Source organism: Canis aureus, chromosome 2 (assembly GCF_053574225.1).
Source record: "Canis aureus isolate CA01 chromosome 2, VMU_Caureus_v.1.0, whole genome shotgun sequence".
NCBI lineage: Eukaryota > Metazoa > Chordata > Mammalia > Carnivora > Canidae > Canis > Canis aureus.
Genome location: NC_135612.1, coordinates 28392379 through 28409125, shown reverse-complemented (window position 1 = coordinate 28409125; position 16747 = coordinate 28392379). Strand labels below are relative to the sequence as shown.

At 47.9% G+C, this 16747-nt stretch overlaps 1 protein-coding gene and 1 pseudogene across 4 annotated transcripts in view; one reads left to right on the top strand and one right to left on the bottom strand.

Moving 5' to 3' along the window:
• Positions 1 to 279: 279 nt before the first annotated feature.
• The window catches only part of ARSB (arylsulfatase B), a 186304-nt gene continuing 169836 nt past the window's right edge, over positions 280 to 16747 (bottom strand). The window contains exon 7 of one of the 4 annotated variants that reach the window (XM_077867150.1): positions 280 to 395. In XM_077867150.1, coding sequence (XP_077723276.1) covers positions 295 to 395 — 101 coding nt within the window. In that variant the 3' untranslated portion in view covers positions 280 to 294. Of the gene's footprint in view, positions 396 to 3633; positions 4507 to 14818; positions 14941 to 16747 lie in introns of those variants that run through there. The other 3 variants (XM_077867164.1, XM_077867171.1, XM_077867142.1) reach the window with 3 other exon arrangements.
• LOC144290280 (ATP synthase F(0) complex subunit k, mitochondrial pseudogene) lies at positions 10798 to 11041 on the top strand (annotated as a pseudogene).

Below are 16747 nucleotides of genomic sequence, written 5' to 3'. Positions count from 1 at the left end.
CATTTTCTCTCAATTTCTTCAGGTCTATTTTTCCTCCTTTGGCACTTTATCACATCCTGCCTTGACTTGTTCATTAATGCTTCACACATTCTCCTTTTTAAAAGTTTTTTTAAAGGATTTTATTTATTTGAGAGGGAGAGAGAATGAATGGGGAGGGGCAGAGGGAGAGGGAGAAGCAGACTCCCTTCTGAGCAGGGCCCAGGTGGGCTCAGTTCCAGGATCCCGAGATCATGACCTGAGCTGAAGGCAGATGCTTACCTGGCTGAGCCTCCCAGGTGCCCCCATTATGCTTCATTAGTGAGGTTTCCTAGGGGCCGGGACCACATCTAAGGCTTCTGTAGGCCAACCTGAAACACTGTCTTCTTTGTGGGTGCTCAATGCATGGATGGGATTGACTTAGATGGAGAAAAATAAGAATATCACACGTGTTAGATATAAATATAACTGACCTGGGTCCAAACCATTTAGTAGGCTTTAGTCTTTTCAGCATATTTGGAACTGTACATCATGAGTAGGAAAGCTTGTGCATCAGTCTATGTTCTGTAGAGGAAACAGCCTTGGAATATAACACCTTAATGAAGATCCTTGACTAATGAAGCTATAATAAAAACATTAACTCTATGTTGTCAATGTTGGGCTGCCTGAGCCACCACAGCTGTATACTTTGGATTATTAGGTTTTTGATTTTGGAGAAGAGAGCCTTGCTATTCAGGAACCTCTCTGAAATGTCAGCGCAGTCTTGATGTCCACCTCAAGGCCAGGGCTGGGGATATTTCAATTTCATGTTTGAAGCCAGGGCACATTCAAAGGGCTTTCAGGCACAGCAGAAAGGTCTTCCAAATGAAACTTTCCTGCTTCCCATAAAGGGCCCTGGTTTCCAGTGGACTGTGTAAATGAAGAAAGTCTAGTTCCACCCAGCTCTTATCCACTCCCTTTCTTCCTAATTCTTTCACAGAAAACCCAGGTTGAAACATCTTTATAAACTTTCTTCAATACCATAAATACCTCCATTTGGGGCAGGCAAAAACTGTGCCTACTCAGCTGGTTTGCATTTTTTCCGGTCGTGTTTGCAGAAAAGAAAACTGAACTAATTTTTACCAAACCTTCTCCTCTCTGCCTCTCAGGAGACCAAGAGTTAGCCAGAAGCCAAATTATCACTCTAACAATGTAACTGTATTCTTGCCCTGCATGTTTTTCTTTTCTTCCAAAATTAAGGGACCCCTCCCCCCACATACACACAGTCTACCGTCAAACCCATGGTCATATATGGGTTTCACAAGAGACAAGAGCTGTTGACACCATCCAGATGGGGCCTGGGAGGCACTGATTCTTCCCTGGACCTGGAGAGGGTTTTCAGGGAACATAGGGAATTGGCAAAGAAGTCTCTGATACGCTTGCAATGACTCGTGTCTACTGGGAGCTCAGTAAATGTAAAATAAGCCTACACAGATTTTTACCACAAAAGTCAGGGTACAAAGGCACATCTCCAACAGCGTGATGGCACTCAAAAGGGCTTCTCTGGGGAGACATCTTCTTAAAATAAGAGCAACTTAGGATCTCAAGGTTTTGGGAGAAATGTGTCTTGTTCTCTTCCTGCTGCAAACCCACTTGTTTTATATGGCCCCATGGCGGGCCCAGGAGTTATACCCTATTATAGTGACTGGTTACTCTCTGGAGAGGCTGGGCCTTGGGTGGTTCCTGACAGCCAAGAACAAGAAGGCCAGAGAGAATGTATTTACCTGCCTGGGGTGGACCAAGGGGGAAGTCTGGGGAGGCTCAATTCTGTGTCCAACGCTCTTAACATGGTGCCCAGAACAAGTACAAAAACCCCACTAGGTTGGCTGCTGAAATGGATGGAAAGTGAAAGAAAACATGGGAGATTATGGGGGACAGGCTGGACGATCTCTTGAACTAACTGTCTTGAGTAATTAGGACTGTTTTCTGGAGCAGGGATAACATCCCAGCTTGTATTTTATTGCTTGCTCAGTGCCTGGGTGGGGAGGGTATTTGGCTTCCATGAAAGCACAGCACCTAGGAAACTACTAGCTGCCTTCAAAACAAGGTGATGTTGCTTACTGAAGCTGCCTTGGTTGCATTAGCAGTTTCTCCTTCACTTGAGGGCAAAAAGATCTGCCTCTTCAATATACAAGTCAAGGCTAACCTGTGTCAACTCTCTTTGAAGCTGACTTTAACCACACGGTTAATTCCCACTGTCAAAAGTCTGTCTTCTTTTACACTATAAAGTTTAAAGATACTTAGCATGGGGTTGGGTACTGGATCCACATTTAAAAAAATACCTTTCATCTCACCTAGAAGACCTTTATTTTAACAGTCACAGCACTGCCTGAAACACTGAGACACTGACCATAAAATAATGAACCTTTTAAATGACGTTTGAGTGACCATTAAATAACAAACACATTAGAACGTATAAACCAAATATAAGTAAACAAATATGTCTACACAAATAAATATTGTTCTTGAAATAATCTTTCTACTCAAATGATGCCATTATTGCTAGAAGCATTTTCAAAACCTCTCTTGCAGGGTAGCCGTTGAAATAACTGGAACAAAAGCAAAAAGACGTCACCGGACTTGAGGGTCACAGGTTTGCTTCTTTGAACCAATACATCTTCTTGTCTTTCACACTTTTTGAAACATTCTTCCTGTCCTTCTCCCCTCTTTCACATCATGAACTGATAACCAAGAGATCCCAACAGAGTGTTTTAATGGTGCTGAGAATGGAAAGGTCCAGCAAAAAGACTGAGGGGCCAACTGCAGTCTGGAATCTGAGAGATCAATGGAGCATGGTCACTGCCCCAATTCTTTTGGGTATTGAGTGACTAAATGAAATGTGAGAGGTGCCTGGGTGGCTCGGTTCGTTGCAGTTGCCTCTTGATTTCAGCCAGGTCGCAAACTCAGGGTCCTGGGATCGAGTCTTTCTTCGGGCTCCTTGCTCAGTGGGGAGTCTCCCTCTCCCTCACCTCCACTTGTGTTCTTGCTCTCTCACTCTCTTTCAAATAAATAAATAAATCTGAAGAAAGAGAAAGAAAGAGAAAGAAAGAAAGAAAGAAAGAAAGAAAGAAAGAAAGAAAGAAAGAAAGAAAGAAAGAAAGAAAGAAAGAAATATAAGTAGATAACTGGCCAGTGTCCTCAACTCAAATCAAATTGAACCTCCATTAGGTCAAGGAATATTCCTTGGCTATAGCCAAGCGGTAGCACCATGCATCCAGTGTAGATCTGGATTCCGTCAAAGTCTTTTTTTTTTTTTTTTTTGTAACAGGCCAGGAGACAGGCACTGATCAGCCATGCTAGAGCTGGTTGCTGCTGGGTGGCAGGAATGCTTGAGGCTCAGAGATAAGGTAGAAAAGAACCAATTGTAGTTTGAATTCCCGTGATGGCAGCAGCTGTAAATGAGACTTAGAAGAATTGGCTTAGGCCATGGAGAAAAGATTAGTTTGAGAGAGTTCTAGTTGTGTGGAGCTACAGGAGAGAACAGCAGCTCAAGTAGCCAGGAATAATAGAAAACCAGGCTATGTACTCAAGATTTGGAACCAACCAAAAAAAACCTGGTTGGCTGGTTGTGAGGATTGCTTGAAATATTTATGCAAATGTTTTAAAACTATACAATGCTTTTGTTGATATGTTATTCACCATCTTTATTGACCAGGAAAGCAAACAAGCTTCAACCTTTCCACCCTTCCACTTACCAGTTATCTGCATTCACCCCTATCTCATTTGCTCTTTGCTCTTTCCTTATCTGTTCCTGTTCTTACCCTCCCAAGCCAATTACCTGTGCAATATCTGTGCTCTTCTAGAGCCACGCCTCCCTGCTTCCTGAATTCTCCTTCCACCCACTGTGCCCCATTCATTCACCTCTTCAACCTCTCCCTCCCTCCCTCTTCCCCATCACCATTGAAACAGGCTCTAAGACCTCCTACCAAAGAGAAAAACCCTCTCTCGTGCCATTACACTCCTAAAGGTACTTCTTGTTTCTCACATTATTGCTTTTTTCTTTATAGTCAACCTTCTATAAAGGGCACTGTCTACTCATTACCTCTGGTTGCTTACATCCCATGCATACATGAGCAGTCTGGTTCCTGAATCTATCACTTCGAAGGCATTGGTTTTGTCAAGTACTCCCCACATCCAGGGGGCACTTTTTTGTTCTTCCATTAATCCACTCTCTCAACTCTATTCTTTCAGCTTTTAAGGGAACACACTCTCCTGTTGTTTCTTCCATTTTCCCAAATGTTCCATTCCATATTGCTTCCTCTATCCATTCCTTAAACATAGGGGATCCTTTTTGGCCCCTAAGGGCACTGATAGTTCTTCAGCTCTTAGGAAGAGGCTACTTGGCAAACCGTTCACAGTCAAGGCCCTATGTTGAGCCAAAGGTTCTGGAGTTGGTGCTTTCTCTCTCTTAGATTCCTTTCTGGGGCTCCTTTCTGGGGCTCTTATTTTCCAGCTATCCAGTTGAGTGAGTCCGCATGTGGCCACCAGCTGCTGGAAAAGCACATGTTATAAAAGCACAATTTGACCAGCAATGCTCCAGATGCCAAAACAAACCTCTCTTTGTTTCCTTACCCATTTTTTGCCATGCCTTTGCCTTGGTGTTCTATAAAACAGAGAGTAGACTTGCATCTGGGCTTATGAGGACAGGTGGCCATTCAGGCTAAGTCAGATCTGCCTGCTATAGACCAGACAATTGGTGGCTCCATTAGTTAAACCCAACACAACGAGGGCTAGGGCTAGTCCCTATCCTCAGGGACTAAAGCCCTCAAACATCTATTCCTTGGGAGATTCCTCTGCCTGCCTAGGTTCTTTTTAAACGTTCCTGTCCCAGAGTCCCAGATGAGGTCAGCAGCCATTCTCAAATGCATCTTTATCTGACTTTTATCTATAGTCTCTTTCTTCTCTATACACACTTGTCCTGAGAGACCTGACCCACCCACAGGGCTCCAAATACTGCACGCGGATGATGATGCCAAATCACCATCTTTGGCGCACAGACAGGGTTCCTGGCCCATATCTAATTACAGGATCAACATGCCTAAAAGAGAACTCATTAACACTCCTCAAAACCAGCCCTCACTCCCTATACTCCATTCTGTTTATCCCCTGCCTCTCATCACCCTTTTTATCTGGTTAGCTCTTACTTCTCCCTAAAAATAGAGCCAAGCCAAGGTATCACTTCTCTGGGAAGGCTTCCCTGGCCCCTAAGATTGGGTTGGCCTGCCCCTATGTTCACATGATGCCCTGTACTTTCCCAGTATGACACCATATTATAATCACTTGCTCCCTTTTTTGTTTTCCCATTAAATTGCACATCTTTCCAGGGCAGCAGTGCCATCTTGAAAGTCCAAGAGTAAATGCATGGGTAAAATGGAAAAACTCCTGTTGCAAATTGAAATACTAGCCTTCTTCAAACACTAGCCATCTGTTTATTGACCAAGTTGAGCTGGGTAAGATTTTGTTTTCTCCCACCATTGTCTTCAAATGAGCTCTGCTATGTCACCTTTTTTACTCTTTGGTGATGTCTCCAGGCAGATTCCAAGACTTCAGTCCTGTTCAGGCATCAGCAGAGTCCTATTTGGGAATACTAAAAGCTCCACTCTAACCCCACACTTGAGCCTCACATCCGGTTTAGTTCCTTTTCCACACCTCAGCTCAGGTCTGACGTGAGGGTTAAGAACCTCCAGTAGGGAAGGGAGTGTGTCTGTTCTTTCCTTCTTCCTGATTTGCCTTGTTCACCCCTAACCTGCTTCTGGATGCTCTAGGGCTGAGCAGATGGGGAAAATTGAGAGGAAATCAGGCCATTATGTATAACATGTGCAGTTTGTGGCTTTCCCTGGAGTGTCTGAAGTCCCCTTCATTCTAAGTCCAGCTCCTTTATAGGCATGTTAACAGGACTTTTGAGATGCACTTCCCTACTTCCGCCTTGGAGACTTCCCACAGTGCACTGCAGGTGGTGCCCTGTTCAGCCTATCTCAATCTCTCTCTGCTGGGCCCCTTGCCCCACAGTGCAGCTCTCTGGCTATCACTTGGCCTAATGGGAATCGACTCACAGAGCCCTCCAAATGGCAGACACGCATCCCTGCTGCCCTCTCTCACCATACCCCATCGCCCAGTCTCAGCTAGCCTCCTGCCCTCACAGCTCCCTGAGAGCCACATGCCAGTCCTCCTGGCCCCAGACTCCAAGAGGCACGCAGCAAGGTCTCCCGAGACCCTTGGCATTCTTCCCTCTGGTAATAGCACCTCACAGGCTGAAATGTTTTTGCCACTCAACAAGCTTCCATCTGTCTACAAAGTGCGAGACCAGTCTGTCTCCCCTTCTCTCAAGAACCTTCTCCCAAGCCTGAGGTTCTCTTGTCTCCACTCTCTGCTTGCTTTGGGTAAAGAATCCCCTTTCCCATAGGGAGTGGAGGGAAAAGCAAAGCTTGCTCCTCTTATGAATTCCCTTCAAAGAACTCTCTCTCCTGAACCTCTAGCCTGTCTTTGGCAAATCCTGTGAGATTTTTTAGCATCTCTCTTTAGAACATGGGGGTCCTTATCATCCATTGACTTCAGCTTTGAAGCTGTAGCCAACACCTGAGACAACAGGAAACGTTCCATTGCACATCCTGCTAGCTCTCGCCTCTGCTTAAAATACTCCTTCCTTACACCTGCACTTACACCTCCTTACACTTCCTTACCCCCTCAGCCTCACATCGCTACACCATCAACCTCATCTATAATATCATAGTAAACTGAGGAGAAAAGGGGTTCAGTTGGAACTTTATCTTCACACAAAACTAAAACATCACAAAACCTTATTTTCCATTTTATACAATGGATATTGTGTGATTGTACACTAATTCTTAGACTGAAAAATGAGTTCAATTTTTGGGCATTAGCTCTTTGATTAGATTATCAGATAGCATAGTATGTCTTCCTTCATTTTACATTCAAGGACAGGAAGATAAAGAAAATATTGCAGAAAATATTCAGGAGTTTCATCAGTTTCCTGAGGGCCTCTCCTCTGCCTTTGATATTCAAATCACCTTCCTTTGAAGAGCCTAATGTGTCAGTGTCCTTGTGGATTTTCTCTCCTCTGTCAACTGCTCTAGCTCCCCAGCCCCACCCCCCAGATCCTTCCTCTTTAGGTTCACCCAGGAGTGAGTAATTCAACTTCACTGCCCACTTCCACAAAGTATATTTGATTTGCATCTTATTTCTCCACATGCACAGCATTGGAAAGTCAGCTGGAGGGTAAGTGGCCAGGAGGATGAGGCAGCCAGCTAGGAAGGAGGCTGCTTTAATTAGGATCTGGTACTTGCCACCAGACACCTTTTTGAGAGCTCAATTCCTCAGTCACCACTGGGTCATAACAACTTTTGCTTTCCCAGGCCACCTCATACCTCTGGGCTTAGATACTGAACTGTGGGATGAGCAGGGGCCTCGGCCAGCCCCCCGGAGAAGTCGCACCTTAAGTGCTTCTCGACGAAGATGGAGGCAAGGACAGATTGGAGCCAGTGGAGAGACCACAAGAGACAAGGATGACCAGGGCTGAGTGTGACTATGCTGAATCACAGAGCCAGAAAGGACTGGAAGGGTCTTAAAGGGAAGGCAAGGGAGGAGGTCCAAGACTTTGGATCAAAGAGGTGACCAAATGGGTGAGAGGCTGAGCCCTGGGACGGCACAGAAAGTGTCCTCTTCTGTAAGTCAGCTCTATGGTCCTGAGACATCAACAGGACCGTCACTATCTTTGTAAGACGGCACACTAGGAGTGGTATCAAGGGACAGCTTGAGGCTTCAGATCGTAATTTGCAAAATGCATCAAGGGACAGCTTGAGGCTTCAGATCGTAATTTTCAAAATGCCACCCCCGTCAGCCAACTCTTCCGTAAATGTGTCCTACACCTACTGCCTCTTGCCCAGAACTTGGCCTCTATAGACAGGCTCTGCCACCAGCAAGTCCTTCTGGGTCCACTGCCTGTATAAGCAGAGCATCCAGCCTAATGCCCTTACGACTTTAGGCTATTCCCCACTCTTGGGGGCCGGGGTGGTGGTGGTAAGCAGTCACGAGCCCCTTCCATAAGCACATACTGAACTGGTAAGGAAGCAGTGAGACTGGGTGGAGGCACACGGTGGGTAGCCTGACAAGGTGCCCAGGGATTGCTGCCCCCTGGTATCCACATTCTTGAGTAATTTCCTCCCCTTGAGGGTGGGCTGGATTTAGTGACTGGCTTCTAACAAACAGAATATGGCAGACATGATGGATATCATTTCTGAGAGATTAGTTATAAATGGTTGCAGCTTCCATTGTGGGTACTCATGCTCTCTCTTGAATCCTACCCACCCTTTCCCAAATCAAGCCTTTGAGATGACCACCCCATGAGAGCATTCATCCAGAGTCACCGAGCTAAGGTCCACCCTGACTCTCAGAAACTGGAGGAGATAAATCTGGTCTTTTTTTAAAAGATGATAGATAGATAGATAGATATAGATTTAAGAGAGAGAGAGAGAGAGAGAGGAGGAGAGGAGAGAGAGGGAAAAGGAGAAGCAGACTCCCTGCTGAGCGGGGAGCCCAATGTAGGCTGGATCCCAGGACTCCAAGATCATGACCCGAGCTGAAGGCAGCTGCTTAACTGGCTGAGGCACCCCTGTGTATGGTCCTAAACACATTTGTGCCTTACACTTTTCACCAAGACTCATGCTATCCTAGTCTGCACCTAGGTAGCTAAGCTTATATCTCTATTATCCCCAATCCCTGTCTTCAAAAAATTGTTCAACTCCACTTTCCTTAAGGAAATCTCTAGTTTATCTCCATTATATCTACACCAAAAACCCCCACCCACTCCCACCCTGTGGAAGGAGAAAAGCCTGAGTAAATATGGATCGATAACAAAAGAGCATCAGGAAATATGCCATCTGCCCTTACCAGCTTGCCTTTGGCATTTGCAAGACTTAGCTGCAAGTGGAAGCCATGAAACCAGTTTTCTGCAGGGAAAGTCGTGCACGGAAAAGCATCTGTAATAAAGCTTGAACAAACGCGAGGAGGAAAATCTTAGGGAAGGATTGGAAGATGAAGGGGGAAAATCTGAGTCTGTCCGAATCTGAGACCATAAAAAGTGTTTGAAGCCATCAGCTGATATCTTGGAGGAGATCCCAGGATAAACAAAGCCTGCCCGAGGAGTCTGGCTAGTGTATTGTTCACCCGATTTGACGAAGGCGCTGAAGCCCTTCCAGCTGATACTGATAAAGCCTTTGAAGATAGCCAAGGTTCCAGACACACATTTCCCCAGAGCAGGCAGTGGGGTGCGGCTGCTGTCAGGCTGGGCAAACAGGGTCTGCAGGTAGGGTAGGGGCAGGGTCTGCAGGTTGAGAGCAAGAGCTAGATCAGGGACTTCCCTGTCACCCTCAAACTGAAGGATGATTGGGTCCTCTGAATTCAACAAATGGAACTCATTCAACTAGCATTGTCTAAGTGCCAAGCATGGCTCTCTGAGACAAAGATATTCCATTAAACACGCCAGACATGAGATTTCCGCCTGCTGGGGAAGACAGACATTTATTTATACAGGAATAACAATGGAGTGTGATGTCCCTTCTCATAGGAACACCATCCCCGTCCAGCGGGGCCCGGGAAAGCTTCCCGGGGGAAGGAGCCCACGATGTTTAGACCTGGAGGAGGAGCTAGTCCAGAAAAAAGCCGGAGGAACCGCGTATGCAAAGGCACTAGCCTGTGTGATCCTAGGCTGGGGATCACTGGGGCGCCGGCAGACTGGAAGAGCCGAAGTGCAGAAACTCAGATGAAAGGCATTAGGATTATTCCTACTAAAAAAGGCAAGGCTAAAAGTGGAATGCAAGTTTCAATTCTGAGCTGTTTATACAGAGGGCACTGCCCTCCCTCATGAGGCTGACTCGGGGGAGAGGGGCTTCAGGGACCCCACTCAGATGGGTCAGCCCAGGTACAAGGGTCTGAAGGTGTGACAGGACAGCGCTGTCACTGGGGAGAGACCGAACTTCTCTCACGTGTGCAGTTGGGTGGGATCACCCCAGGGGACACGCTGAGGAAGAAGCTAGCTTCGGTTTAACTGACCCTCAGGGTGAGTCTGTACCTGCAGGGCTTCGTTTTGCCAAGTGCAAGTGCACCAGCCTTGATGAGTTTGGGGTCACAATGGGGTTTGGGGGCCGCTGTCAGAGGTCTCCCCTCTCCATCCATCGCCCCCCACCCCCAACACAGCGCTTCTGTTCCAATAATAAAAGAACATCACTTCGAAGGGTCACCAAATTTTCGCCTTTCTCACAAGTCTGTTTGACTCCGTCTATAGGGAAAGGATCTTGTCTGTTCCTTCTACTCCTCTTACTTTTCCCTGCCTCCTAACACAGTTCCAAAGACTGAGCATAAAGCAGAGAGTGGAGCACACCGAATGCACGGCCTGTGAGTCACCAGCAGCCCCAGCGGAGGTGATGGCTCGGGTGCAAGCGAAGGATGGCTTTTCCTTGCGCCACCCTCTTGGCTGGGCCCTCTGTTCCCCCTCCTCCTGCTCCCTGTAGGCAGGATGGGTGGCACCAGGGAGGGAGAGTGGTGATCAGGACACTCAAAAAAGAGCCATATGGGCCAATAAAAATATGGAAAAGTCCAATCTCCTGGTACCGAAAGAAACACAAAACAATGTAACATTTTAAAGCCTGTCACACCAGCAAGTCTTAGAGCTGTGGGATAACACGACCTGGTGAGAGGGCGGGCGAGTTCCACCTATTGAGGGTTACACCTAAAACCTTGATGACAGGTTAGCTGCGTACATTGAAGACACAATCAGTGGAATTGCTACCTTTTGCAAGATTGAAATCATGGCAGGTCCAGAAACCGATGCCCAATTCCATTTCACTGGCATCAGAAAATATTTCAACTCTTATACTCTCACAGGTAGAATGAATTGTGTATTGGCCACACGTGGAGGCATTGCTTTGATTTTATACTTCAAATTAGGGTCTAAAAAAACGCCAGCTGTGAAAGCAACATAAATGGACTTTAACTTGGACCTCATCTGTTAAGTCCCATGCTTGGAGAGGCCAATGTCAACTCATCACCTGATACTCAATTTCAACAATAAATTATGAACCTGGAAAACAAACAAAACAAAACAAAAACCCAAAAACCTTGACGACAGAGGAGAGACTCATGGCACCACCTTGTCTGCTCTGCTCCGCCTCCCTGTCCAAGGGCAGGCTGCTTCTCCCCTGCTGGGGGTGGATTGGCTACCCCTTGGCGTGGCTCCCCTGGCGACCGCGTGGGCCTGCGTGGGTGGGGACCCGGGCACAGGGGCCGCTGGGGTGGCTGTGCCGAAGGAGCCGAGCCCTCGGGAGCACCAGGCCAGGCAGGCCGGCCAGGGGAGGAGCAGGGAGGTGCAGGGAACCCCTCGCCCCGCCGTTTATCCCTCCACAGAAGAGGAGCTGTGGTCGGCCCACGGCTCGGTTGCAGAACTTTTTGCTGAAGGCAACAGTGTTTAGCTAACTATAGAAGACCAAGCATTTCTCTCTCTCTTTTAAAAAGATTTTATTTATTTATTAATGAGAGAGAGTGAGAGGCAGAGACCCAGGCAGAGGGAGAAGCAGGCCCCATGCAGGGAGCCCGACGTGGGCCTCGACCCCGGGACCCCAGGATCCCGCCCTGGGCCGAAGGCGGTGCTCAACCGCTGAGCCACCGGGGCTGCCCAAGACCAAGCATTCCTATCACTAGGTCCTGCTGACCAACACAGAGCTCTCTAATTTGTGGTATTTTAAACAAAAACATAGTATTTGGATCTAAACATAGTCTTTGTGCCTCTTCAAGGAGAGGCCCTTGCGAGGCAATGTTGCTCACAACCTCGGCTTTGCTCCCTCTCATCCCGCTCCCCACCCCCCCCCCCCCCCCCGAAATCCTTACCACGGAACTTGAGGGAATACCAGTGGGCCTTGGTGTTTGCTGAGCCTCAGACACCGGGTGGACAGGGGCCCGTGGGCCCTCGAGAAGAGCGCAGGAGCACCTGCAGGATCCAGCAGCACCGCGCCGGTGGCGGCAGGCCGTAGGACGGGATGGAACACTGGGCCCCCTCCCAACCAGCCTCCGCGCCCCCCCTCGCACCCCTGCGCCCCCTTTCATCCACCCCTGCGCCCCCCCCGCACCCCTGCGCCCCCTTCCATCCAGCCCCTGTGCCTCCCTCGCACCCTGCGCCCCTTTCCATCCACCACTGCACCCCCTGCACCCCCTTCCATCCACCTCTGCGCCCCCTTCCATCCACCCCTGTGCCCCCACGCACCCCTGTGCCCCCTTCCATTGACCCCTGCGCCCCTCCACACCCCTGCGTCTCCCCTCACACCCGAGCCCCCTTCCATCCACCCCTGCGCCTCCCTCGCACCCCGCGCCCCTTCCATCCACCCCTGCACCCCCCGCACCCCTGCGCCCCCTTCCATCACCCCTGCGCCAGGGCTGCCGCGGCCTGGAGAACCCGGTGCGGGCCTCCGCCTCCGCGGCCAGCGCCGTGCGGCCACCGTCTTGGGCACCAGCGGCCGTGCCCTGTGCGCGGACACAGCCCCCCGCGGAATGTGCGGCGGCCGCTGATAAACTTCCTCCCGGGCTGAGCGGTTCAAATACCCTTCAGGTGGGCTTGAGGTTTTAGGCCTCCAGTTCGGTTGTGATGCCGGCCCTCGTCACCTGCCGCTCGGCCCCTGTGCGCTGGCCTGTGGCGCCGCACACCGCCCCCCGCCCTCGCTGCCCCCCTAAGATCTCGGGGGGGGGGTGGCCGGGACACGAGCGCAGGCCGCGGGGACGGAAGGCGGCAGCGGGGGGCGGACGAGGGGACCCGAGCACCTGCAGCTGCCCGCCCCGGAGTGGCCGCGGGGACTTCCCTGTCCCCAGGCCAGGCCGCCGCGTGGCACCCGGCGCTGAGGACGCTGGCCTCGAACTGGTTCACGCCTCGGGGTTCGGAAGGGGCTCGGTCACGGAGTTCTTTCCCTCCAGGCCAGAGACAGTTCGGAGCTCAGGTGTCAGGGCCTTTTGTCCTCCTCCGTGATTGCCCGCAGACTTTTCTCTTTACCGTAGTGACAAAGAAAAGCCTCGCTTTCCCTTATTGTAGTAAACTGCACTCTTAGTACAGATGCACATTTAAGGAGAAGCACCGTGTTCCGACTCCCAGCAGGGGCAGGCCGAGGGGAGCTAGAGTCTGGGGGTCTCCAGGAGCTTTGGGGATCGCTAAGGGCCCTGCTCGACCGGGCGCCCAGGGAGCTCAGCTGCTTGGCGGAGGAGCCGGTACGTTGACCTCAGGGGCGGGACACAGGCGGGTCCCAGTGAGACAGGCCCTTCTTGTCCCGGAGTCCTGCATGTGGCAGACACATACTTCCACCCCCTGTATGTGTTAAGTCCAAACGCTTTCACTGAAGCTCTGGCCTAAGAACCAAAAAAACAGAACAGTCTTGTGAAGTCCAAACAAGCAGCATCTTTCAAATAAATCAGCTGTTTCCCTAACAGATTCAGAGGACCTTCTAATCAAAGGGTTTCATTTTAAAAATAGCTCATTCAGAAAAAACCTACTGCTGTCAGGAGTGTATAGATACAAAGCAATAATTGGAGTTAAGTGAATCCTCTTGGCAAAGGTCAAGCTGTACTTCCTCTGTCTCTAGAGCCTCCTCCTCCTCACTTGCTTTCCAGCCCTGTTCTGGGACTACCTCCTCCTGTTGGTGGAGTTCCCTGATCTCACCCTCCTCCCTCCTTGCTGGTCAGTGGCCCCTGGCCTCACCCCCAGTGCATATCACAGTGTGGACTTGAACCATCCCAGTTACAAAACGCTGGCATAAGAGGCAATCCCAGCTTTGGTTCACTTAATGTAAACAAAGGCACAGTGAGACTGGTTTACCTGCCTTAACTGCAAGACTCACGATGAGAGGAGCACTGGGTGTTATACTATAGGTTGGCAAATTGAATTAAAAAAAAAAAAAAACTGGCCCAAAAGGCAGGTGCTTACTAGCTGCTTTGATTGATTGCACAAACTCCCTTGTGTGTGGAGGCCCTCACTTCTTGAGGTTTGTGGAAAAGATGGTGTAGAGAGAGAGAAAATTCATATTTGTAAGTGTGTGTGAAAACATGTACTCTTAGAATAAAAATGCTGGGAAGATCAGTATTTCGTTAATGCGATTAAAATGAAGAGTTTCAAAAGAATGACATTTTATTTATCTACCATCTTGATAGTCTCCAGGGAGGGTTCAGTTGGGCTCAGTGGGATTTGAAAACCAATCGGGGGCAGCCCAGGTGGCTCAGCGGTTTGGTGCCACCTTCAGCCCACGGCGTGATCCCGGAGACCCGGGATTGAGTCCTGTGTTGGACTCCCTGAGTGGAGCCTGCTTCTTCCTCTGCCTGTCTCTCTCTCTCTCTCTCATGAATAAATGAATAAAATCTTGAAAAAAAAAATAAAAAAGAAAACCAATCTGGGAAGTGGGCCACTTATTTACTCTCTTAAAGAGAAAGAAGGTTAATGGTGGCAGTCTCTTGGTGGCTGCTTTATGGGATGTCTAATTTTCTCTATGCATTTTCTGTATAACAATTCTAAAATTGTTACAGTGGGACGTATTATCTCTATTGTCAGACAAATAATAAAGGTTATGAAATGAAATATCTTAAGCTCAAGTGATTTGTTCCTTGGGTGAGTTAGTTTGAGAATTAAATTGCCCTTCCAGTTTCCTTATGGTTAAAAGTCCTAAAGTCAGGCTCCCGGCAACTTGAGTCACGCCTCCTCTGCTCTGTGGCACCTAGTGGGTGGCTCCCGTGGCAATGGAGCAAGGGTGAGAGATGCGGCAGGCGCCTCTACAGCCGTTCAAACCTCCTGCTCTCGGTGATCGGTGAGGAAGATGGCCAGAGGGAGCAGCCGGGTCTTAACAGCCTGAAAACGAACCCATCTGCACAAGCTGTGGCTATTCTTCACTTGAACAAAAAGAAAAAAAAAAAAAAGATTTTAAAGTTTAAGTGGTGACTGGGAAGGATAGTAACTACTTCAATATGTTTAGTATTAGCTGGAATGGTCTTAACAACTGTTAAGCTAGAAAGAGCTTGGTACTACAGAATTGGATCGGAAGCCTCTTGGAGCAGAGGCCTTGCCTGCAATTTCATTCCTATCATGTCGTGGTCTTTGCACCTCTCTCCCAGCACCAGAAACCTCCAGGAAAACGGGGGTAGCAAAATCTCAATTTAGGAACGCCAAATCAATGCATTCAGGTTTTGTAAAAGCAAAAACCTAAATTTGTGTTTACAAAAGGAGTCACAAAAAAGCTTCTTTAAGTAGTGAATGTCTTTGCAGTGTTTAAAAGATTTTATTTGCAATCGTTTGTATGTTTCCAAGCACATTTGGGTCACATATGAGATAAATATGTAGTGATCTCTTACTGTAAGGGCAGGTGTTTTTTGTTGTAAAGCACTTGTTAATTAGGTATAACATAGGAACTCTAAAGTACAAAACTTGAGTATACGTCTTCGTGAGTTTTTACACATGGGTATACCCATGCCAAGACCACTCAGACCACGATACAGAGCATTTTCTGGATCCCAAAGAGTTTCATTATGTTCCTTCCCAGTAAATACTCTCTCTGCCAAGGGAAGAAGTTTGTTGACTTCTCTCACCATCAGTTAGTTTTGGCTTATGTGGAAGTCCAATCTATAAAAAGAACTAAAAGAGCAGCTATACTGGTAGGTCAGAGGACCTAGACCCCACCACTCCATTCTTTCTGCCCCCCTTTCTCTCCCTCCTTCTCTCTTTATATTTGATTAAATATATTAATATATAATATATTTTATATATAATAAAAATATATCTATATATAATAAAATTGGCCATTTTAACCAATTTTAAGTGTATAATTTAATGGCATCAATTACATTCATAGTTGTGCAATCATCACTACTATTTCTAAAACCTTCTCATCACCGCCAAAAGAAACGCTATCCATTAATAGCGTTAGTTCTTCCCTCCCCTCAGCCTCTGGTAACCTCTACTCTGCTTTCTGCCTCTGCCAATTTGCCTACTCTTGATATTTCATGTAAGTGGGATCATATAATATCTACCCTGTTGTGTCTGGCTTCACAGCATAATATTTTCTTTTTCTTTTTAAAATATTTTATTTACTTATTCATGAGAGACTCAGAGAGAGATACAGAGACACAGGCAGAGGGAGAAGCAGGCTCCATGCAGGGAGCCCGACATGGGACTCGATCCCAGGACCCCGGGATCACACCCTGGGCCAAAGGCAGACATTCAACCACTGAGCCACCCAGGCGACCCTTAGCATACTATTTTCAAGGTTCATCCATGTTCTAGCAGCAGGTATCAGAGCTCCATTTCTTTTTCTGGCCAATATTGCATTGTGTAGATATATTTTGTTCATCCATTTGTTGGTTAACACTTGGGTTATTTCTCTGGTGTACTTTGTAAAAAGATAAAGTAATTATTTTTATTTTCTTGATTTAAGTAATCCTATGTTTGGGTAAATATTGGACATTTAGAAAATGTAAGGGGTGGGATCCCTGGGTGGCTCAGCAGTTCAGCGCCTGCCTTTGGCCCAGGGTGTGATCCTGGAATCCCAGGATCGAGTCCTACGTCAGGCTCCCGGCATGGAGCCTGCTTCTCCCTCTGCCTGTGTCTCTGCCTCTCTCTCTGTGTCTCTCTGTATCATGAATAAATAAATTAAATCTTAACAAATAAAAAAATAAAAATGTAAGGGGTGAAAAGCAAGCATTT